At 48.3% G+C, this 23,607-nt stretch overlaps 1 protein-coding gene across 4 annotated transcripts in view; it reads right to left on the bottom strand.

The window, feature by feature from the left end:
- Mgll (monoglyceride lipase) overlaps window positions 1-8,169 on the bottom strand; it is a 102,021-nt gene extending 93,852 nt beyond the window's left edge. Inside the window, 2 exon segments of one of the 4 annotated variants that reach the window (NM_001398597.1) lie at window positions 6,808-6,952; window positions 7,432-8,169. In NM_001398597.1, coding sequence (NP_001385526.1) covers window positions 6,808-6,952; window positions 7,432-7,459 — 173 coding nt within the window. In that variant the 5' untranslated portion in view covers window positions 7,460-8,169. 4 annotated transcript variants of the gene reach the window in all.
- Between the last annotated feature and the right edge of the window lie 15,438 nt (window positions 8,170-23,607).

Raw genomic sequence — 23,607 nt, 5'->3', positions numbered from 1 at the left:
GGAGTTAAGGGATTAAAAATAACAGTGCTACTGGACTGTGCACAGTAGGGCCAAAGTTCTCAGGGCTGGGGGGTGGGATGGATAACAGCAGGTGTTAAATCAAAGGTGAAGTCTTCCCTCCCATGGTGAGGAGATAGTGTGAGCCACGGCCACTTTCTTCACAAATATCATGTGGTTGGCTGGCCACTCTGGGCTATAAGGGCCCACTCTAGTTCTCCATTTCTCCTACTGATTCATTCCAGATTGGCTCCATTGAGTGTCCCCAAACTACTTAGGGACCTGTATACTCAGAGCAGCCCAGCATTTCCTGAGCAGGGACTAAGTGCCCAGGAGACATGTACCCACTGGGCCCCTGGGTGGTGCAGGCTCTTCCTGTCCAGCTCAGCAAGACTCTGTAGGTTACCTTCCCTCCCTCCATGTCCTTAGTCATCAGGCAGGGACAACTCCAATGCTTCTGGGATGGCCTTCCTTGCCTCTCATGTCACTCCCAGTGCCTCCAGCCAGCCAGCAGTGAAGACACAGATCTGTGGTTCCAACACTGCCTGGCTTTCCGTTTGGCACCTCTGCCCTGTCCTTCCTTCTGGAAGATGGACACTTCTGAGGACACTGGGTGAAAGGGCAAGGGCTGAAATCCAGCGCTAACCAGGCTTGAGGGTGGAAGTCACCCATGGCATGTGTCTTCACAGGTTCCCTCTCCCTAGCCTTTGTCACATGGTAGCCACACGCACGCACACGCACACGCACACACGCAAATGAGCCTCCCCTTCACTTGGAGGAGTGCCCTTGGCCTCCATTTCTCTACCTGCCCTCTGCCTGGTGAGTGGAAATGACCATGCTAAGTGACCTGTGAGTGGGAGCCTGGGAGGCAGAGAGGAAAAGCAGAGAAGGCCGGTGCGAGCCAGAGCAGCCGGTGCTCGTTATACAACGGATGTGCCAGAGCTCAGCTAGGGAAACCTGGCCATCCTGATTCTCATGGAGGTCACTAGAAAGTACCACAGGAGAGCCGATGTGAAGGCACCAGGTGGGTGTCACCTAAGAAAGAAGGTGGAGTGGTGACGCCTAGCCCCAGATGGTTCCAAAGGGGTAGAGGGAGATGGAGACGCTAGGACAGAATCTGTAAGCAGATGCCCTGAACACAGGACAAGCCAATTGGGAGGCAAGAAAGGGGCGAAGAAGATCTGGTTTACAGCAGCGGCCAGGCCGACCTCCGAGAACAAAATTTCTACCAGTCAGAAGAGGTGGACATCGCGATGACGTGCAAGTTCTTCATCTCTGCATCTAGCTCCAGATGGCTGGGAGGGATCCTTCCTTATCCTTGAGAGCCACACACCCAATGTGAGGCGGGTGTTATGGGGTGGCAGGAGGAAGAAGGACTGTGGCGTCTGAATTAGCTTCTAGCAAGTGGCTTCTTCCCTAGATAGATTTGCATAGGTGGGAGGAAGTGTTTCAGGTTGGCACTGGCACCTCTCCAAACAGAGAGGGAAGGCAGAGAGAGGAGGAACCGAGGTGGTCCAGCAAAGGAGGCTCGGAGGTCCCTCAGTAGAGCCCCACCCTGGGGAGCTGGGGAAGAACTCCAAGCGATTGGGCTCAGGCTTACCATGAAGTCACCAGCGAGCACGGTTCACAAGCATCGGACTGGTCAGCTCATCGCCCATGCACCCCTCTCGTAGCCCAGCCCTGCACTCTACATCAACAACACAAGAAAGATCTCAAGGATGTCGAGGGTGACTCTCGGGCTTAGCCTGGCCTTAATGAGAGGCTAGACGGAGAAGAGGGAAGGAAGTCTAGCAAGGCCATTGCCGGGCTTGGGATCTGGAGTCTCGGCGGCGATGGGGTATCGGCAAATGCTGATGGCAGTGGAAAGGTTCAGTGCTTGCCAAAACCTAAGCCTCAAAGCTAGACGCAAGCCAACTGTCTGGTTCGTGTACCTTGGTCATCTGGTGCTAGCATGGTCAAATATGTGAAGGCTCAGTCCATTGGGGTCATGGTGGCCACAGAGAACAAAGGGAGCAACCTAGAGACTAAGTGCCTGGAACAGGAGGAGACCATCATGCTGGAGAAGAGAGCTCAGCCCTGTCCACTTAGCATCTCCTTCAGGCACATGAAGAGAGGCACTTCTGCCTGGAGCCAGCAGGTCAGGGCAGTGCTGGGTAATCCTCTAATTACAGAGTACACTCCAGCCTCTGTCACAAGAAGTGGCTGAGCACTTCTGGAACATCTCCGTCACCAAGTGAGCATTGGAAGTCCTACCCAGTGTGCTCACTGTTCCTGACACTCACTCCTGATTCGAAGGTGCGCTTGGGAGGGACTGAGAGCCACTTGGTGAAAGGAACGGAAAGGTGACCACAGGGCAAGGAGCAACCATGGATGCCCAGCGCAGGGGAACATATGGCCTCCTGACCCCATCCAAAAGCCAGTGTCTGTGGCCCTGCTCATCAGAGGGAACTTGGCAAAGAACTAGTAGTCGAAGTTGCCAGTGTTTCGAGTCTGAGTGAGGCAGCAGCTTGTCACATGGGGAAGGATGGATGCTTTTCCCACTTTCTCTAGAACAGACACAGCTCTAACCAATATGCTACTTTTGGTGTGTAAATAATTTTGGTAAATTCCTTTTCCTTTTCTTTTTGCCCTATGAAGTAATCTATCCCAACCCCCAAATGTGAGATTTTAGAATACATTACCGGTAAGGACAAAGCTGGCTATGATTTGGAATAACTTATTTCCCTGCTCTAATTGCCATCTCACTGCCTCGGTCGGCTAACCGAGGCCTAGTCCTGGAAGCTTCTAGCCTTCACACAATCCAATCCAGGCCGAGAATGTTTTCAGCCTCTGAGACTTGCTGCTGAATAAGCTCACCCCCTTTCCGGGTTCTTTCTGCATCTTTGGCTAGTTGGTCAACTCAGCTTCTGGTTCAAACTCCTCTCCAAGCTGACTGATTCGATCTGGCTTCTCTTAGTTTCTCCCGAACTGCTCTGATTGGCCTCATACTAACTTTGACAATACTCGTCTAATCTCCTGGCTTTTTCTCATTCTCTGGCTGGTTCTGTCTTCACCTGTGTCTAGCTTGTTCTCTCTCTACAACTGTCTCTATAAAACTCTCCCGGGAAAACTGCCCCTCAAGTAGCTCCCCTCTCTTTTCTCTTTCCATGAGAGTTAGGTATCTCCTATTCTGTCAAATCTTTCTCTAATTCGTCACTTTGTCTGCCACTCACTTTCAAACGTGGCTTCGTCCTTCTTCAAACTAACTTTACCCTCGATGTTTGGGATTAAAGGTGTGTACTAAGGGTATATCTGCATTCCAGCCAGAGGAATTAAAGGTGTGTGCTAAGGGCCGAGTCACACCACAACTAGAAACAGTTTTTTGTTTTGTTTTGTTTTGTTTTGTTTTGTTTTTTTAATAGTGATAACACAATCTCAAGTTTCAAAGTATGATCAAATATCCTGCAACAGTGATTGGTGGTGTTCCAAGAGAGATTAACTGACATAGGCAGGGGTATTCACAACACAATGTCTGTGTGTGGGTGTATGTGAATGTGGGTGTATATGCACCCATGCACAAATGTGTAGAGGACAGAGGTCAACCTCAGAAGCTCAGTGTGAATAGGGTTAGGTTGATTTTTGCCTGTCTCTGTCTCCTCCACACTAGAAATACAGGTGCATGGCCACTACACTGCTCCAAGTTTTTTTTTACATAGGTTCTGGGAATCGAACCCAGATCCTCACCCACACTCGCACAGCTAACACTTCACTGAGTCATCTTCCCAGCCTGTTAGCGGCTGTATAACCTTGTATCTCTGGCAAAGCAGACATAGTAGCATAGCCATAGCATGGATATTAAAGAGCTCAGGTCTGCACAGGGTCTAGTCCAGGCTCTCAGCCTTACTTGGGCCTTCACAAAAATGAGATCCACGGTGTTGAAACGCAACATTTTCATGACTGTAGATACATCTGCATCAGTAAGACCTGCCTTGATGTGGCCAAAGGGAAGCAATGATTCATCCAGCCCAAGACTCCAGACAGCCATATTGAAAACGCATGTTTGCATGTTCACACTGTAACAACTGTCCCAAGGATGTTCCCCTTTCTTGGGGTTTGGAACATTTACCGTTTATAAAGATATAAACAGCTTTTGTTGTAACAACTATCCCAAGAACAACGCTCTCCTTCCCCAGGGTCCCCGAGGAATTTTAACCAGCATCCAGAAGCAGGTTGGGTCAGTTTGCCAGCTTGTGGCCAGCAGACACCAGTTACTTTGTTGCCTGGGCACCTGCAGATCCAGCCTTCCAGACAGTGAAGTCTCTCAGGCAGAATGTCCCAGCAGGTACCCTGGGAGGGACCAGGGGACAGGAGGACAACAAGCAGACCAGAAAAGCAAGCTAACAAATGCCAAGTCACAACAGCAGACATGGGCCCTGTGGGGGGCAGGCCCCTGGACTCCAGGGGCAGGCGGCTGAGCTTAAAGAAGCAAAGAAACAGGTGCACAAGCTATTCCTGTGGCCAGTGGGATAGGCACGGAGAGCTAGCCTTCTGTTCTTCCCTTTTCTTCCCGTTTCTTCCCTTTCCTTTCCTTTCCTTTTCTTTTCTTTTCTTCCTTTCCCTCTCTCACCCTTACTGGGAGGAGGCATGTTATGCAAGGAGAGGCCCAGATTGCAATGAGGAAAGGGAAAAGCTCTGGGGTCAGGGTGGGCTAGGCCCAATATGGCCTGAGGTACTCTCTTCTTACAGCAAGAGGGTGGCCACTATGTGGGCCATGACATTTGGGGGGTCACTTGGACCATGAAAGACAGAAGTTTGCCAAGCAGCTGCTCCTGTGATTAAGATCTGGAGATGCCAGGCTACCAGCTGGCACAGTCCCCTGCCCTGAGCCTCACTGTCTTACGACCACTCTGAGTGCTATGATACTCTCTCCAGAACCATTATGACCTCTCCAAGGTCCATCAACTACAAGGTTCTCTCTTTCTCTCTCTAAAGGAGCATTCCAGGACAGTGTCGTCCCAACTGGTCAGAGCTGGTTGTGAAATGTTTCCAAGTCAGGCACTATCAGAGGCAGTCCCCAGCCCCAAAGAGAGTTTACCAACTGAATTAGCTCCAGGAGGTGGTGGCAGGCCAGGTGGACAGAAGGCTCCAGAGACAGCTACCTGAGTTATTTGTGAAACCATGGCAGGACCCTGGACCTGTCTATCCTCTCTTACAACATACAGTATGGGAAGTGGCCAAGCCACAAATGCTAGTGGTTCTGTTGCTTTCTCTACTTCATACCCCTGCCCTTAAGCTAAATTTTTTTAAACTTGTTTTTATCTGAATGCATGTCCCCACCCCCCAATCCTTGGTCCCAGTAGCGGCCACTGTCCAGCCCTGTTCCTACCCAGGCCACTGTCCAGCCCTGTTCCTACCCACGGCACCCATCACAAGGCAGATGTTGACAACCAAGGGCCAGCTCAGCTGAAGCCAAGACGTTGGTTTGCTGTCTCTAACCAGAGCAAAAGCAAGTGAGCCGGGAGCTGCCTGCATCACAACTTCAGTGGGGGAAGATTGTGAAAACCACCCACAGCCAAGGCAAGGGCAGCCAACTTGGCCATTCCTGGCCCAGTCCACCACCTCCCTTCCCCCACGGAAGACTGCGGGCCCTCTGTGTTTTACTGTGAACTGGGGCACTGTCACTACTCTACCAACAAAGCCAGCAAAGGCCGGGGCTGGACATGAACAGTGGAGTTTCAGTCCCTAGTCCCCTCCTAGAGGGACTAAACTGTTCACTATAGAACTTGTTAGAAAGTAGAAAGAATGCTCGGTGATGGTATTGGTTGACTCAGGGAGAATTAATGATTAATGAGGACACACTCTGCACACCTGCACACTTGCACACCCCAGCACACTTTCCTCCAAGGACTGGCAGGAACACATACCAACCAGCCTTTGCACCACTACCCACTTTGAAAACACACAGGAGATAGCGCACAGAAGCTACGGGTATTAAAGTCGCGCCCTCTGCGTTGCTAGTAGGAATCTACCTGGGATTCCACGTGCCTGGTTGAGATGTCTACTCAACTGGCTAACCCCAGAGTCACGGTGGGAGCACAATACACACCCACCAGGACCCCCTTGGGAGACAAGAGGCTGATGGAACAGGTAGACTTAACCTGAAATAAAGAACAGGAAACAGTGATGGGTCACCAGGCTAAGGCTACAGAGACTCTCTTCCCTGATTAAGACAAACAAGCAGGGCTTTTCCTGCTTCACCCAGGAGGAACGGGGTGGTGAGGGAGCAGCTGCATGGCTGTGCACAGCCCCAGTCTGTTTCTAAAGTTGGAAAGGGACAGGGTGACGGAGCTGGCGACAAACCAGGAGGAGACACCAGACCCCTGTCCTCCCAGCTAGCTGGGTGTCACTTCTGAAGCTCAGAACTAAGCAGGAGCAGTCAGTAAAGGTTAAAAGACAGATACAGGCACAAATAATTTTAGTTTTCTTATGCATTCACTGGATTTTTTTTTCTTTTTTCTTTTTGGTAATTGTTGGGTTTGCTTTTAAATGAAGGCTTGCAACGGGAAATCAATTCTGATACAAAAAAAAAAAAAAGTCATATGACTCTGAAAATTGCCAGACAGTGGACTCCTATCCTAGTTGTAGTGAAAAGAGAACTCTTGGGCCCTCATTGTTAAGAAAACCATAAAGTACAGCTCTCAACTCTGCTAACACCACTGTGCCAGGTGTGTCAGTGGCATGAGAGGCAGGTCACAGGAAGGATGGACCCATGATGACCGAGGAGGAGGAGGAGGAGGTGCCTTGAAGGAGGAGCAGAGGGAGAGGACTTACTTGGGTGTGCCACTGGGCTTCCAGTACCTACAAAAGAGGTACTGTCCATCCGCATTGACCAGGTGAGGAAGGTCCTGGTAGGGGACGTTCTGTGGAGTTCGCCTGGGTGAACTTGCCTCAGGCATCCTGCAGGGGTCTTTGGGCCCTTGGAAGAAAGGTGGACATATTCTAAAGTCAGAAATACACTTATGTCCATACGGGAGGAAAGAAAGCCTTTTTAGTGTCAGGACTGTGGCTGTGGCTTCTTTTCTACGCAGTTAACAAACAAACCCCAATTTTTATATACATTTTAAAAATTACATACAGCTCTTTGCAAACCCCTCTAAGACTAAAAAGTCTTGTTTGTCCTTAAGAAAATGCTCACTTAATTTTTTTTAAAAGTACCTTAGTATAGCCCCCCTTCCATCTGTGTTTATTTTAAATCATCTCAGGAAACTTCATCTTAAGGACTATTTTAGCTGTAATCAAGCGGAAATTACAGTCAGTTCCGTGGGTACAAAGCCCCAGCTGCACGGACCCATCTCGCCTAAAATCTCCACTGAGTGGGTTTCAGGGGGCATAATAAGTAGGTGACAGGCCCCAAGCGATTTCTCCCTTCTGAACGCCAAAGATGCCATGACAAACCTGTTTCCATTAGTCTTGGCTTTTGCATTCCACTACCGCCACAGCCTCGAGTATCAGCGCCAGGCAAACGAGGGCTGTTCCCTCATCGCGGCCGCAGGGCAGCACCACCGGGTCCGCGCCCTCCCCGCCTGGGCTGCAGGGGTGCGAGCTGCTCCCTCCTGCTGCTCCAGCTCTAGTTCATGTCGCCACTTTTCCAGAACACACCCCTGAAGGGGTTCCAGGAGCGAGGGACAGCCGGTCCCTAGCCCAGAGCTGCTGCGAGACGCGCTCCGCGGCACCGCGCATTCGCGCAGATGCGGGTCCCCGAGCAAAGTCACCCCGATTCTCCGACAAACTTTGCCTCCTGCCCGCCCGCGACCGTTTGGGGAAGGAAGCCTCAGGGCTGTCATCAGCACGCCACACAGGACGTGGACCTGGCCGTTGTTCCCACACCGGTCTGGGAAGATGCAGTTGACGGGCACAAGTCTGTTTGGGGGTTGGTGCGAGGGCGCGAGGGGCGCGTTCCCGCGCACACGCTGACACGCGCGCACACTCGTGCGCACGCACACCCGCGCAGGGGACCCCTGGCGGCGGCTCCTATCCTGAGGCAGGGGCGGGAGGCAGTTACCCGGGCCACGAGCGCCGCTGTCACGTTCCCCGAGCACCACGCGGGTCCGGGTCTGCTGCGGGCTAGAGCCAGACTACTGCGCGCGGCCGGCTGCGCAGCGATAGGGCGCGGCGTCTGCGCCACCACTTTATCCCCAGCCGCTCGGGCGGCGGGGGCGGCCCGCTGGGTGGGGACGCGCGGGGAGGCGGCGCCGGGGGCCCACGTGTGCCCGGCCCCCGGGGAGGAGCGGGGCGCCGCCCGCCGACCTGCCTGGCGCTTTTCCTGGCCGCGTGGGGGACCTTCACAGGGCAGTGAACCGAAGGGGGCTCTTCCAGCCAATGTGCACAGTTGAGAACACAGACCTCTCACAGGTACCCGGAACAGAAACACACGCTCATAAGTACTGCTTGCACATGTTTACAGCTGCACACGTGTGAGACCGGCATTCAGATAGCACAGGTGTGGGCACCCCCCCCCAAGGACACATCCTGAGGACCCTTCCCCAGATACAAGCTACACACGGGAGTACACATGACTGTCACAGTAACTACATGAATACAGACACACAGCATGGATGCACACTCCCTAGACACCATGCACACAGATGAAAACAACACACCACACACGGAGTGTCAGCGCAGAAACCACAGCTCTCATCTTAAAGGAAAAAAGATTATATATTCTGGAGCCATTTTGAGTGACCGTGAGCTAGGAACACAGACTTAAGTTACCCCTGATTCCATGTCCCGATTAGAAAGCAGTTTCGGGAAGTTTTTATAGTTTTACAGAACAGATAAAGCCATATATCAAGGCAAGTTTAAAATACGTTGGTGGGCGCACCAGCGTGCTATCTGATAGCATTGTCAACTGTTGTATTTGTAGAAGCTAATTGCCCTGTTAAATCAATAGGTTCTAAACGGGTGTTTATTGCCACAAGATGTTAGTTCCAACAAAGAGGGGTTAAGGAAGAAATGGCTGTTCCTGAGGGCCAGAATGTAGCCCAAGATAAAGTAATTTGCCTCTGGACCTGGAACATTCCAACCTCTCCAAAGTACTGAAACTTTAATCAGCCAGTTAATCTCTACAAACACAGATTCCTTTCAGTCAGAGGCAGCTCCTTTTCCTATGTTTTTGTTCATAACAGAGGTAAACAACACACTACACAGCTAAAGACGCATGACATTCACACACAAGTGCTTAGAGCCCCGAAAAGGAAGCAGACACACTGCAAACACACACGCACACACTCGCGCACACACTGCACACACAAACAAACACTGCATGAAACCACTTCCCCTAGGTGCTCCAGGGTCCAGGTCCCACCAGCACAGCAGGTATGTGACTGTGGAGTCCAGAATCCAGCACTAAATTTACAGCCTGTCCACTGTGTCCTATGCCTGTCACCCGTGAGTGACAGCTGCAGGGGGACAGGAGGATGACCCTGACCCATACCCATCTCCACAGACTTTCCAGAGCAGTGGTGGTGTGGCTGAGGTGAGGTTCCAATCTAACTACTTGAACAGTGAAAAGGAGGCTCTCTGAGAGACAGACTGGTTGCAGGCCATGCTAGGGACCTAGCTCAACTTCCTGCCTTAGGCGGGTCTCCAGGGGGCTTGGACACAAAAGGAGTGGCTAAATGACATTTTGGAGTTGTTTTTGTATTTTCTGGCTGGCCAGGATTAGAAGCAGTGAGCTCAGGGGAAGGGCTGGGAGCCTGGTCTCAAAGCTGGACTGGGCCTTAACAATGTCATTACTACTCACTTCAACTGTGGTTTACTGAGAGCAAGGGTGGCTGGGTCTTGAAGCCACTGTTTTGAATATTCCTAGCGCCGGTGTTTGAGTGTTTGACTTTCAATAGTTTGAAAGTTTTGAGAAGAAAGTTTCCTGGAGCTGTCAACAGAGCCTCTCCCGAATCTAAAGATGTTCCCCTTGATCAGAGAGAGTTAAGAGATTAGAGCCCGTTGTGGTGTGGTACTCCTGTAGTCTGGCTGTTCAGGGTATGAGATAAGCCGTCACTAGAGGCCATGAGTTCTGTGCCATCCTGAGCAATAGGGGAGTTTGAATACACTGGGGAAAGACCATAGATTTGAACCAAATTATAATTAAATGAAATTTCTTAGTTACTGTGAGCAGGCCGACAGCCTAAAAACCAAGTTGAAGACGCGCCAAATAGGAGTGGCTGGAGGAAGGGCTTGCAGAGGTGGGCACTGTAACCATTGCATTTGTGTGCAGTGTGTAGCCAAGTGAGAAACTGCTTTTACTCCTCTCAGCTGTGAGGCTCTGTCCATCTCTGCATACAGCCATAAAGGAGCTGTCCCACTCCCTAGTACACAACGATAAATGGGTTTACAGAAGCCAGAGTGAGCAGCGAATTATCTCATGGCAGTTGTTCAATTTTGGGGAGGGGGGCAAGGAGTCAGCGTTGCTGAAGCTTATCTCTTAGGAATTCAGAATGGGTGCCCAGAACAAAATGGAGATTTCCTTACCCATCACAGTGAGAGCCCTGGAGAAGAAGGGAGAGACTAAGCCAGTTGCCTCTAATGGCAACATCCTACAAGCCTACGGAGCGAGATCATAATGATATTGGATTTACTTTTTATTTTATTTATGTTTTGAGACAGGGTCCTACTCTGTAGCTCTGGATGGCTTGGGACTCATAGATATCCACCTGCCTCTGCCCTCCAAGTGCAGGGAGCAAAGATCTGTGCCACCATGCCCAGCATAACATTGGATCTATACAATCAAGACAGGGTATTTCCATCCACCGAGACCTCTCATAGCACCCTCCAGAGGCACATCCCCTTCCCTTTCTTTCCCTCTCTCCTTACCGCCTCCAGCAGTCTTGACTTTGTTCTCTCTTTCTAAAGTGTTGTCCTCCCAGGTTATTTTGTAAGTGGAATCGGGAGGTAGATGTGTTTTTAACCTTTAGTGCTTTTCTCATCGATCACAATCTGGATTATCCAGGTTTCAAGCTTAGATGCACCACAGTACCGAACAGTTCACCTGGAGAAGGCCAGTTCGTGTGCGTGGTTTCCAGTTTGCAACTAATTCTGGATAAAGCCACTACGAACACTGGCCAGGCACAGTGAATCCTGCATGCAGGGCTGTTAGGATTACCTTCGGTTCAAGATCAACCTTGTTCTCAGAGCCAGACCTTGTCCCAAATAACAAGAAAGGAAAAGGAAATCGCTTGCTTAGTTTTCTAAACAGCTGCCAAATGTTTCCCAAAGCAGCTGGATCTGTTTACATTTCCACTGTTGTCGCCATAAAAATAATGCTTAAAATATTTTTATTGCACATATATGTACATGTGCCTGAGTGTATGTAATGTGTACCACACGTATGTACCGCTTGAGCCCCAGTAGGAGGTCAGAGAGGGGCATTAGATCTCCTGGACCTGTGGTTGTATTTGGCTGGTTGTGAACTGCCATATGGTAGAGAAGCCAAATCAGAGAGGGTCCTCTACACGAGGGCCCAGTACTCTTAACTGCTGAGCCGTCTCTCCACCCTCCCCTCCCTGCTTTTTATTTTTAGCCCTTCTATTGTGTGTCTTGTGGATTTGTCTGCATTACCCAATAGCTTATGTTGTTGAATGCCTTTCTACGTGTCTGCCTTCTCTGTATCCTGGTGAAATGACTCATTGTGCTTTTTGACCATTTTCTTAGTGTGTGTTCTTCAACAGTTGAGTTCTGAGAGTTCTGGATGCATTACAGAGACTAGTCCTGTGTCAGGCACGTGACTGGCAGATTTTCTCGTGGTTTGCAGTCTGTATCTTCAGCCTCTTCTTAGGGTCATTTGCAAAGCAAAAGCTTTAATTTGGGTCACAGACAAATGTCTAGTGTTTTCTTTAGTGGATCACGTATTTGGTGTAAAGTTAGAGAAAAGCCTTTGCTTAGTCCTGCATTTGAGACTATCCTCCTGTGTTGACAGCTAAAGTTTATATTGTTTTATATTTTATGTTTAACTCATTTACATTTAATTTTGATTAAGGTGTGAGATTTAGAGTTCTTTTTTTTTCGGGGGGGGGTGTTCCACATATATTAGTGGCTCATGTTCCCTAAACTGAGAAACAGGTTTCTTCCCATGATTGGCTTCCATTTTTCTCAAAATTCTGTTGACCTTTCTGTGTGAGTCTGTTTCTGGCTCCCCATTCTATCCCGTCAGTTTGTGTCTGTGTCTCTGGCAATAAATCCCAGATTGTTGAAGTTATCTACAAGCCTATAAATTCTATATACTGGTATTCTTCACATTGTTATTTCCCGAGGCTGTTTCAGCCTAGTTCCGTTCCTTCACCTATATCAGTGTTTGATCAGTGCTGTCTATGCCTGTTGAAAAATCTTCCTGGGACTTTTGACAGGAAATACATTAAACATGGGTGTCAATTTGCCTAGAGTTGACATTTTCAAGGTTAAGTTTTACAAACTGTGAGAGTGGTATGCCTATCTAGTTCTTTCTTTCAACATGGGGCAGTAGTTTTAGCAGCATACAAGCCTTACATAAATATTTTAGATTTATACATTCATTTAAGTAATTATAAATGTCATGTGTGTGGTCTCTTTCAGTGTGCTTAGATTAATTTCTAGTCTATGCTGATAAAACTGATTTCTATATCCTGGGTCTGTAATCTGTAACCTTGCCTAAACTGCTTATTAGGTACAATGTAGGAGGCCTTGGGTCTTGGGTCTTGCTAGCTTACTTGTTAACTTGTTAGCTTACCTGGGTTTTTGTTAAATATACCATCATTATATTTGAACCAACTTTCTTGTATACAACAAGTAGTTGCATTTGGGTTTATTGATTTTAATTTTATTTATTCGGTTATTTTTGGTCCAGGGAATCAACAGCAAAGGATTTGTGAGCTGCAGAAATTCTCTTGGATTGCTTTCTTCTCACACAGCTGAGGACGTCAGGGACCCCCTTTCATTCCTGACTGGTATTCTCACTGCAGATAGGACCTGTGGAATAGCAGTTCTTCCCCTCCCACTGAGTGTTTTTAAAGTGTTATGTTACCTCTTCTGGCCATGATAGTGTCCAGGGATGGGGATGCCCACTTCAATGTAACCTCTCCTATTCTCACAGGCAATGCCATTTCCCTCTCAGTACTTTCAAGATGGTTTCCTGTGTCTGGTTTTCACCATGTGTCTTGGTGGATGGAGTCTTTAGGTTCATTTTATGTGGTGTTTGTTCAGTTTCTCTAGTCTGAAGAAGCCAAGGTTTATGTCTCTTGACAAATTCAGAACATTTTCACGTGACCAGCAGCTTTAAATACTTTAAGCCCCACCCTCTTTTCCCTTCTCCAGGTCTCTCGGCTTTCCTTTCTGGATTTCCTTACCATAGCGTTGGTAACTGTTGGCTAGCCTTTGTGCTCTCATCTATGGCCTTGGCATTTCTGGGTTACTGAATTCCTGGACACCAAGGGATTTAGAAAACAAACCCTAAGCTGAATTAACTTAGCACCTGTCCTAGGGTTCCAGGCCCTCCTTCCCCCTTTTCCTCTACCAGTTGAATTAGTTTGTTCTGCAGACACGGTCCAGCGTGTTCCTATTTAACAGAAAGAGGAGGCAAGCACATCCCCTTCACCTTGGTTGTTGTTGGTCTGGTTTGGTTTGGTTTCTTGTTGTTTCATTTTTGTTTTTGAGACAGGGTTTCTCTATGTTGCCCTGGCTGTCCCCTACTCACTTTGTAGACCAGGTTGGCCTCAAACTCACAGAGATCCTCCTGCCCCTGCCTCCTGAGTGCCGGGATTAAAGGCTTGAGCAACCACACCTGGCCTTATCCTCTTCCCCTTTACAGAGCGCAGCAGGGAAATCACGATCAGTCCTTGCCTCTGTTGTATACAAAGAGACCTCTAAAGCAGGACGTCTCTACACACAAGCAGCTCGGAAAAGAAATTGCCGGTGTCAGGCTCTTTTGCAACTATCATGACCTGGCTAGGTGACAATTTGAGGAGAAGTGTCTCTCATGACCTGGCTGGGTGACAATTCGAGGAGACGTGTCATCTTTCCACACACTCAAGAGGTCTTACGTGACCTGCAGTGCCCCGAGGCTGGAAGAGATTGGTGATGCCAGAAGTCCCCGTGAAGAAGGGAGAAAGAACACACTTGAAGGCAGCAAGAACACATGTACTTCTACCATAGAAACTTCAGTGAATGTGACTAGACTTCTCACAATCTTCAGGATCTCGATTGGTGTAAACCTCCATTATAAGTCTACTTGTGGAAGAAAAGTGGAGACCAGGAATAAAAGTTGTCCTTCTATTACAGAGAGGATGTAAGACTTTGCATGTAAAGTCAGGGGAAATGAAGCTGAATAATTTGGGCCTCAGAAACCAGCAGTGCTGGCTAGCTGGGTCACTTCCTGGTAAGTTTCTTTACCTCAGAGACCTGCCTTCTCACCTGAGGCAGGGGAAAACCCTTATGACTGTGGTGCCTGTGCCTTAGCCCCACCAAACTGGAAGTGTCTGAAAAAGATCTTTGGCATACGAAGTTTATAATCTGAATTCTTGAAAGTGAGGATTACACATTGCAAACCTAGATTTCCCGTGTCCGGTATAAGATGTTGAGGGGACAGGGTACTTTCTCCTCTGGGATAGTGAGAGGATGTGGCTCTCTCTGCTAGGGCAAGAGGTGCTAAAGTGGCAGCAGGCTTGTGCATCTGGAATTGGAGTGAGCTTGCTGGGGACTGAGGCTGAAGTCAGCCCAGAAGCAGTGCCTGGAGCTGGGAGAGCATCACGCTTGACTGAAGGGTGGCAGCAGAGGTGTGGCCTGGCAGCACAGACTCTGCAGGGGACTTGGCCCGTGAGCACTTTTATAGTATTTGCATTGCTAACCAACATCTAACACTCATGACATCTCACCCAGTAATGCTGATCATTGAGTCCTAGCTAGATTCTCTCTTGCATTCACGGCAGGTCACAGGTCAGAGCTGCCTCTGGGGACTGATTGTTGTCTGCTGGAGAGCCTTGGCTTCCTCCCTGGTCCTTTCTTTAAAAGACAAATGGCTCCGAACAGAGCACATCTTGCCCACTCAACACTACTTAGAGACCACTCATTATAAGCCATTTGTGCCTGTCCTTACTTCCCACACCTCATCCAGACCCTCTTCAAAATGACCAACTCGGATTTCCGGGTTGTTTGACTGGGTGGTGCTTCCCTGAGTTGTCTACATGGAGGAAGGGAGGAGGCTTGGGAAGCAGGGGTCAAGTTCAGTGTGGGCTTCTGAAAAGCATTGTTGGTTTCTCTGGGGTGAAGCCAACCCGGAAGGCCTGATGAGAGTCACAGCAGGAGGTCAGAGTGGAGGTGAAGGTTTAGGAGTTGCCATTCGTGAGCAGTGACATCATGAGCAGGCCATACACAGGGAATGGGATCTGGAAAGACCAGTGGTCCTGGGGCGCTTCCTGTGGGAAAGAGAAAAAAGGGGAAGAGTTTGTGGAAGTGGTGGATACAGGAGTTCAGGAGCAGGATTCACATTCACAAGTCACCACATGCTCCCAGGAAGAGCCCGAAACTCCCCAGAAGTGAAACAAAAGGCATTGAGAGTTACACACTGGGGCCAGCGTCTGCAAAGTTGGAGAGAACCCACTTCACAGATTAGTGAGGAGAGACATCAATTTGCATTGATTTACGAAGTGATTGGAAAGCAAAGGTAGACAGTCCTTCCCAGTCTTCTGCAAAGAGGCAGCACAGGGCAGTATGAAGCTACTGGACCCAAAGCCTGATCAGTAGGCTTATGATCCTGACTCGGCTGGCCTGGAATTCCGTGATCACAATCAGGTGGATGGCCCACTTCCTGTCTCTATACAATGTCTGTTTTGTGGAAACAAATGGAACCCTCAGGCCGAGTACTAAGCACAGTACCCACTGCATGGTAGGTGAGGTGAAAAGAACTCCATTAGGCCCACAGGCACAGTGAGAGGCAGGGAGAGGCTGTCCTGCTGGTACTGTTGGAATCAGAAAGTAACAGGAAGTGCAGTGAAGTAGGGTGACTCCAAACAATGTGCCTGGTACGTGTCTTAAAAACACTGGCAACATCCTGCGTGTTTCATATTAGAGAACTGATAAAGGTTTACAGCCATAGGTGTGTCTAATGCGATATAAACTTTACACAGGTGCGCGTGGACTGAAACAGTACATTCTACCCCACATATCTGGTTATTTCTGTTTTCCTTTGATCTGGTTTTTGAGATGGTCTGTAGCCCAGGCTGGCTTAAACTTCCTACTTCAGCCTCCTGATTTTAGTCACGGGCCACCAGCTTAGCAATATGTATAACTTTTCCATTTTGTCTCTACCAGTTAAGCTGTTGACTGGTGGTGTGGCTCAGTGGTAAAGTATTTATTTAGTATAAGCAAAGTCTTGGTTCCATACCTGGTACACAGGGGAGAAGAGTTAAAAAACAAAAGCATTGTGGCTGAGGAAATGTCTTACGTCAGTCCCAGAGCTGAGTCCTGGTGTCCAGAGAATGTAGATACCACCCACTAGCCTTGACACCCACACCCGCATTCCTCCCCCTGCCATGAACCAGCCCAGACTCACAGAACAATGACCTCAACACTTGGAGAAAAGACCGTAGAGGAAGCTAAGGTTTTTCAGCAGACAACAATCAACCCCCAGGGACAACTCTGACCTGTGACCTGCTATCAATGCAAGAGAGAATCTAGTGAGGGCTCAATAACTACCCAGCAGAACACAGCCCAAATTGCTGTCCTACAGAGCCACAGCTTAATAAGCCATGGTTCTTTAAGCCAACAAGTTTGGGGCTGACTTTTATGCAACAGAAGTGTACCTGTGGCAGATACTATGTCCCATGTGCTAACAACACATTTCAGTTGTCCTGTCTTCATAAACACTGTGAGACGGTTATGTGACTATGGGGGTAGGATCCAACACTTTTAAGTAAAAAAGAAAAACCATGTCATTGAAAATTTGGATAGAGGAAGATAGATACATGGAAACACACACATACATAAATAATACATAAAACATATGTAAGATTTATATATATATTAGTTTATCTTGTATACATATATATGATGTATGCATAAAATGTAAAACATACACAATTACATATCATACAGATAATACCTACAAAAAGAAAGTATTTATATTTTTTCTTTTTTCTTTTTTTTTTCCAGAGCTGAGGACCGAACCCAGGGCCTTGCGCTTGCTAGCCAGGCACTCTACCACTGAGCTAAATTCCCAACCCCAAAAAAGTATATTTTTAACAGTTCTCTTAAGAGGCTGTACCCAAGGCTACAACTACTGAGGTTATCCATGCTTGTTAATGGAACAGAGTGACCATGTGTCTTGTTGGAATATTTATATTTTTCTTTCCCCAAACCATTTTGCCTTAGCCCCTTGCTCAGCTTCTGCACACTGTCTTACGACTCTTCTTCATAACTCCTTCCAGCCTGTGGAGACTCAGGCCACTACTACCCACAGTTAGGGATGTACCAGGTACTGGATGCGCAGATTGAATTCCTCAGAAACTTCCATTCTTCTTTTGAGTGTTCCTGGACCTTGGCCCAGTCCGTTTCTTCCTGAGGAGGGTGGAATGCTTCATACAGGAAGCCGTAGACATGGAGCCCTCATTACAGTATGGAGGTCAAAGGCACTTTATTGTCTTTCTTTGTCCTTAAAAAGCCATGAAGGGAAAAACAGGCATGCAAATTTGAATCCTTTCAGTGTGATTCCTGCAAAAATAGCATCAACTGGAATTGAAGCAGCAAGTGAGCAGGGGTTGACCAGTTGCCCAGCTCACAGCAGTAGATGCCACCATGACAACTGACAGCTCACACCCAGGCCACAGAAGGAGTGGTGGCAGAGCCAGTTCTTGGTTCATTTCTTTCCCAGAGACCCTCTTTTCTGTGCATAGACATGAGACTCCTAGGGGAGAGGGTGTTGACTGTAGCATCTGGGGAGCTGAAGAACACATCTGAGATGGTTCCCATGCAGGCTTCCTCCACCTCATTCTCACAGTCAAAGGCAAGCTTTCCTCAGAGGGAGATGAGGTGTGTCAGTGGCCATAAGGTGTGCCTGTGACTTTGAAAAGGCGGCCAAACTCTTAAAGCAGACACGGGCTGTCTTTGGCTCCACTGCCTGCCTTTAGATTTCTTCCCCTAACTGGGCTGCCTTGTGTAGCCTCAATAGAAGAATTGAGAGGAATTCATGCCTCAAGAGAAGAATCATCTAGTTTTGCTGCAACTTGATATGCCAAGGCTGGTTGATATCCATGGGAGGCCTCCCTTTTCTGAGGTGGAGGGTGGGGAGAGGTGAGGTGAGAGGGAGGGACTGGGAGGAGAAGAGGGAGGGGAAGCTTTGATCAGGATATAAAGTAAATAAAAAACTTAATTTTCTACAAAAGGTAGTAGCCCCATGCTGCAGGAGGTCCAGTGCGGCTTTGCTCTCGTTGGTTCTATTGGCAACTTATCTTTCTATTACAGCAAATGTTTGTGCTTAAGACAAATATAATGAACTTAGAGTGTGGGCTGAAGTAAGGAAGACTGAGCTTTGTCTGATACCTCTGCTTGACCTGCCCTTTTCTGAAGTGACGGTGGAGAGCTGGATAGTGGGTGGGAGGAGAGACTGGGCAGAGAGGAGAGAAGGGAAACTGAGGTCAAGATGTAATATATGAGGGAAGAATAAATTAATTTTTAAAAGAGACTAAAAAATGAAAAATGGAGAATAAAAGCGACAAGTGAGAAAGAGAAAAGGAAAGAGAAGAGAAAAGAAAAGAAAAAAGAAAGAGAAGAAAGAAAGCCAGTTGGGCTCCCACATGGCAGAGGCATGATGGCAGTGTTATGGCCGTGACCCAGGGTGGGGCTCCGGTGGAAGAGCTGTGTTTGGCCTCTGACACACAAGCCACACTCTGAGAATAAAACTGTGACCCTTCACCTCCAGGCTCCAGTTTTCTCTGTCAGGATCAAGGCTATAAACTGTTGTTTCAGCAGATAAAAGCACAAGCTGGCAGACTGAGCTCCATCCCCAGAAGCCACACTGAAAGTGGAAAAGGAAGGAACCAACTCCATAGTGCTGTTCTGTGTGCTGTGGTGTGTGTTCCCTGCACACACGCGCGCGCGCACACACAAATCAATAAAGAAATAAAATGTAAAGATCAAGGTTTCCAGTAATCCTTCTGGACTCAGAAATTCTATTTTTGCTAACTCTATATTTAAGGCCAAGGTCTAGGTCTCTTGGGAAAGGTCACTGAGTACAATGAAATCTACTGAGAGGGAAATGAAAGTTCCTACCCACATGCTGCTGTCCATAAATGCTTTTGGCAAGTCCAGAATCCAGCAATTAGTAACTGGGCCCAGGCACCCTAATGAGATTCAGACTGAGCGTCAAAGAGGAAATTCTTCCACTGACTAATCGGGTTAGTGAAGCGAAGAGAAGTTGTACACACTGAGAAATACTCCACAAATAGACTTCCACAACTAAACGTGGTGGGGTGCACACTGTATGGTTCCACTTTATCTTTTTAAAAAAAGCCTCTGACTTAACACTAAAGTGTAGCCTTTGAAGGCAAATGAGGGTGAATATGTTTAGACAGGGAAAGTCCGCTGAAGGCCTAAGCAACCGTGGAAAGAGCTGAGGCACCATTAAGCAGGGAGGGCGACCTGGCCGCATTTCTAAACAACAGCATTTTGTTTTATCTGGTATGGGGGGGGGTGTGATCATGCTTTATCTTTCTTTTTCTGTCTGTCTGTATTTTGTTTGTTTCTGTGATGGGAATGGGACCTAGGGTTTTGACCATGAGGCAAGTTTCGTGTGACTGCCCACACTCCCATTCCTGGGTTTTTTTCTTGGCTGGTTTGAGTCAGGAAGGCCTTGTTCCTGAATGCTAGTAAATAGGGCTCAGACCCTGGCACCTGAATTGGCTCTTAGACCTACAAGCTTTATGACATTGAGTCACTTAGCCTCTCCATGCCTCAGTTTCCTCATCAGCAAAACATAGGCAACGAATTCTTCACAGGATTGTTGGAACACATAAATGAACTAATAGGTGGCATCGTTAGGGTGCTTGGCTTGCAGTAAATGCTCTGTGTGTGATTGATGGGGCTGCTATCTGCAGAACACTGGCAGTTCTCCCACCAGCCGCCCTTGCCCATACCCTGAGAACCAGGGCCCCTTATGCAGTGTCCCAGTGCCTGTGTCTTGAGCATACTCCAGCAGACCTCGGGGAAGACTTTGTACTCAAAGCTGTCTATCGTGTCATAGATGCTACAATTGTCATTTTATATGTAGGTGACATAACTGCATCATAGCGATGAGGAGACTTGCCCCAGACTGGAGCAAGTTCTTAATCCATGGGCAAAGTTAGCTGAGAGCCAGATGCAGCTGGTGCCTCCCTGCACACCTGGCCTGGCACTTAGCATTGTTTTCCTGTGTTGCCAAGAGGTTCTCATATTTTATAGGGGAAATGGGCTAGAAACCAGGAACTAGTTTATGTGGTCCCCTATTCGTGTTGGCCAAATGGTGTTGGAAGGGAATTGTGTCTGTCTATGCTGAACATATACAGATCACTTCCTGTTGCTGTTTCCTACCAATGCAGCCCACCAGACAATGACACAGCACAGGTCACATGTTAGCTACATGACATGGTAGGCACGAGGTGATTTTAAGCATCCATCAGACGAATGAAAATGCTCTGCCATTGTGAACAAGTGACTCAAGTGTTCTCTGATTTGCTCCTCTGAAGAGGAAGGAAGATCCTGAGGACAGTGAGGGGACACTCTATCCCACCCTCAGGAAGTGAGTATTACCTTGTGTGTTCTTAGGACAGCTGTCAAAGCTACTCAGAGAGCAGGAAGTGTGAAGACTCTCCCTGAGCAGAGTGGGACGCTCGTCAGCCCCATGCTGACCGGGCCAGGCATGGAATTCCAGGTTCTGGTCCCAATCTGTCATTTCTAATCCTGATCTTCTGGCCTCTGCTGGGTGACACGTGGTCAACAAGCATCAAATTCCTTTGGCTAAATTACCCAGGGCTGATATCTGCGACTTAACCTACTTACCTGCCCTGTCAAGGCTGCTGCGAAAGTCCCTGGCAGTAGGTAGGCAGCTACAAGTGGGAGAAAATGAGACCACAGGTAAACCTGCCTGTAGGAAAGAAAGGATGAGCAGATGGGAGGAGAAACCCGAGGAGTCTTTCTCTTTGGACCAGTCAGCAGCAGCAAGACAGTGAGCGAGCAGGACCTATGGCAAACCCAGAAATTGGCACACTGAAGTCTCAAAGGAGGCAGAACCACAGGGCAGGAGGACAAGAGAGGACCTGGAAACAGGAAAATGAAAAGTAGAGAGAGGAGAATTTCCAGGGGCTCCGCAAAAGGGTCCTTCACAGGATGCCTTACAAATGAAACCAGGGCTGAAGGTGGGCTTGGCTAGCATATGTGAGTCCCTGGTTCAATCCCCAGCACCTCCCTCAAAAAAAAAATAAGAAAAGAAAAAAAAAGAAAGAAAGAAACCAACTCTTGTTTTAGGGACAGCCTGGACAGTGGATGTCAGTACTCATTCATTCTGTCATTCATTCATTCATTCATTCATTCATTCATTGTCATTCATTCTTCATTCATTCTGTCATTCATTCATTCATTCTGTCATTCATTCATTCATTCTATCATTCATTCATTCTGTCATTCATTCATTCATTCAGCATTCATGCAGGGTACTACAGCAGGTGCTAGGATGAACAAACTCCACTGTTGTAGTTGACATCTGTAGGAGGAAAGGGACAAGAAAACCAATGGGCTCAGCTAGAGGGGTGGAAGGGGCACATAGAGAATAGAGCAATGGTTCCTACAAGAAATCTTTGATGGAGGAACCCATCACCAACAGCCAGAGCAGGACTTTTGAGGCCTCTAGTGAACTGCCAGCCTGTACACCACAAGGGTCTGCCATTTTGTTTGGTGCTTGGCACACTCCAGGCTTTGGTGAAGGAGAACAAGTTGGAAGCCAAGGTGTGTTTGCTTGGGTTCCCAAAGGCCTCCTAGAGACATCCACATCCTGTACTCCCCCAACCCCTGTGTAACCAAGTGTGTCTCTGAACCAGCACTGGGACCTGTCTTAGTGTAATGTCAGATCACAATTCCACATCTAGCAATGACACACAGGAGTATAGGAGAGGCCAGAGAATAAGAACTAAAATGCTGTTGGTTGGGAGTAATCGCCTCCAGTATTCACGGCTCCTAACAACCATTTTATGTTTATGAACAATTAGAAGCTCAAAGGCTCGAGGTGGGATTGAAAGGGACCTCACGAGTCTGCTTGAGGATCCATGAGGTGAAGTATGAAGGGAAACAAATGTGTTACTCCTGACCAAAGCATCACCACCACCTCTCTCTCCTCTCCCTTTTTGCCTTCTAACAAGAAGAGGAGAAAACTCTTAGAAGGTACTGACAATGCAGACAGCCTGGGTCCCTGAATGACTGCACAGAGCAGAACCTCCCGCCCCCCAACCCCTGTGTGTGCGTGTGTGCACACGTGTGCACACACACATCACACCATCCCCAGCCACAGCAACACATGCTTCTTTCTCTAGGACTGTCAAGTACTGCGAATTAGCCTTCCATTGGGTTCAGACACTAAAACTGGGTTTTGTCTCTGGCAGGAGCTCACATTTCTTGCTCTGACTAATATGGCATTTGAACTGTTGTTACTGCAGAAGAAAACCCTCTCCCAACGCTTTTAGCATCTTTTAGCTCCCCTGCCTCCGTCTATTTGTGATACATCAACACAAGAACATGCAAATTTTAAGCTAAATCCTAGATGCATGTCAACCCACATCCAAGCTAGTGCTTGTCAGTGCGCTTCAGAGGACGCAGCAAGAGAAGGTGGGAGGACCTGGCCATGTGATAAGAACAAAATGCTCGGAGAGACAGAACCTTGGCATCTAAAGAAGATCACAAAGACCAAGTTCAAAATTGTTGGCAACAGTGCGTGGTTGTACTTCTAAGTTAGAACACTCACCTGTTCAGAGCAGAACACAGGGAACATTGTTAGAGTTACACAAACCCTTCTGGAAGGAAGCAACAGAACTAAGTGAGGCCAAGGAGGAACTAAGGAAGAGGTGCCTGGGTAGGAAGACACCAGCCAGGTGAAGCCAGCAAGGGAGCAGGAGAACATGCAACTCTTCCCCAGGGCTGAGCTGTTTCCATTACCTGCTATAATAGGGACCCCAAGACATCCCTAAGACAAGGGAACGTCTTGGCAGCCTTTGTGAGAGTGATGAGAGGGTCTTTCCTTACTCCTCAAGCTCATTCCAGAAATTCCTGGGGTATCAGGAAAACATGGAGGCTTCGATTTCACCTGACCTCTCCACACCAGCAGACACTGTGGTCCCTTGGGACATTTGTGCTGAGTGGGGAAGACCTGCAAGAGAAGGAGTGACTTGGGAAAGGGTGACAAGCAGAGGGAGGAGAGGTGGAAGACAGAAGGGGTGCCTGAAAAGCATCTATCACAGAGTGGAGAAGTCTACAGAGAGGTCGGGAAGACAGTGCTGGTTGAAGGCAGATCTCAGGGAGGCAGGCTCCAGCCCACAGTACCCACAGAAGGCTCTTGATCACAGCCTTGGGGGCGGCTACTTGTGGTCCCTGCTG

This window comes from Rattus norvegicus, chromosome 4 (genome assembly GCF_021556685.1).
Source record: "Rattus norvegicus strain SHRSP/BbbUtx chromosome 4, alternate assembly SHRSP_T2T, whole genome shotgun sequence".
Lineage (NCBI taxonomy): Eukaryota > Metazoa > Chordata > Mammalia > Rodentia > Muridae > Rattus > Rattus norvegicus.
The sequence above is the reverse complement of the archived record's forward strand: the minus strand, read 5'-3'. Positions and strand labels throughout refer to the sequence as shown.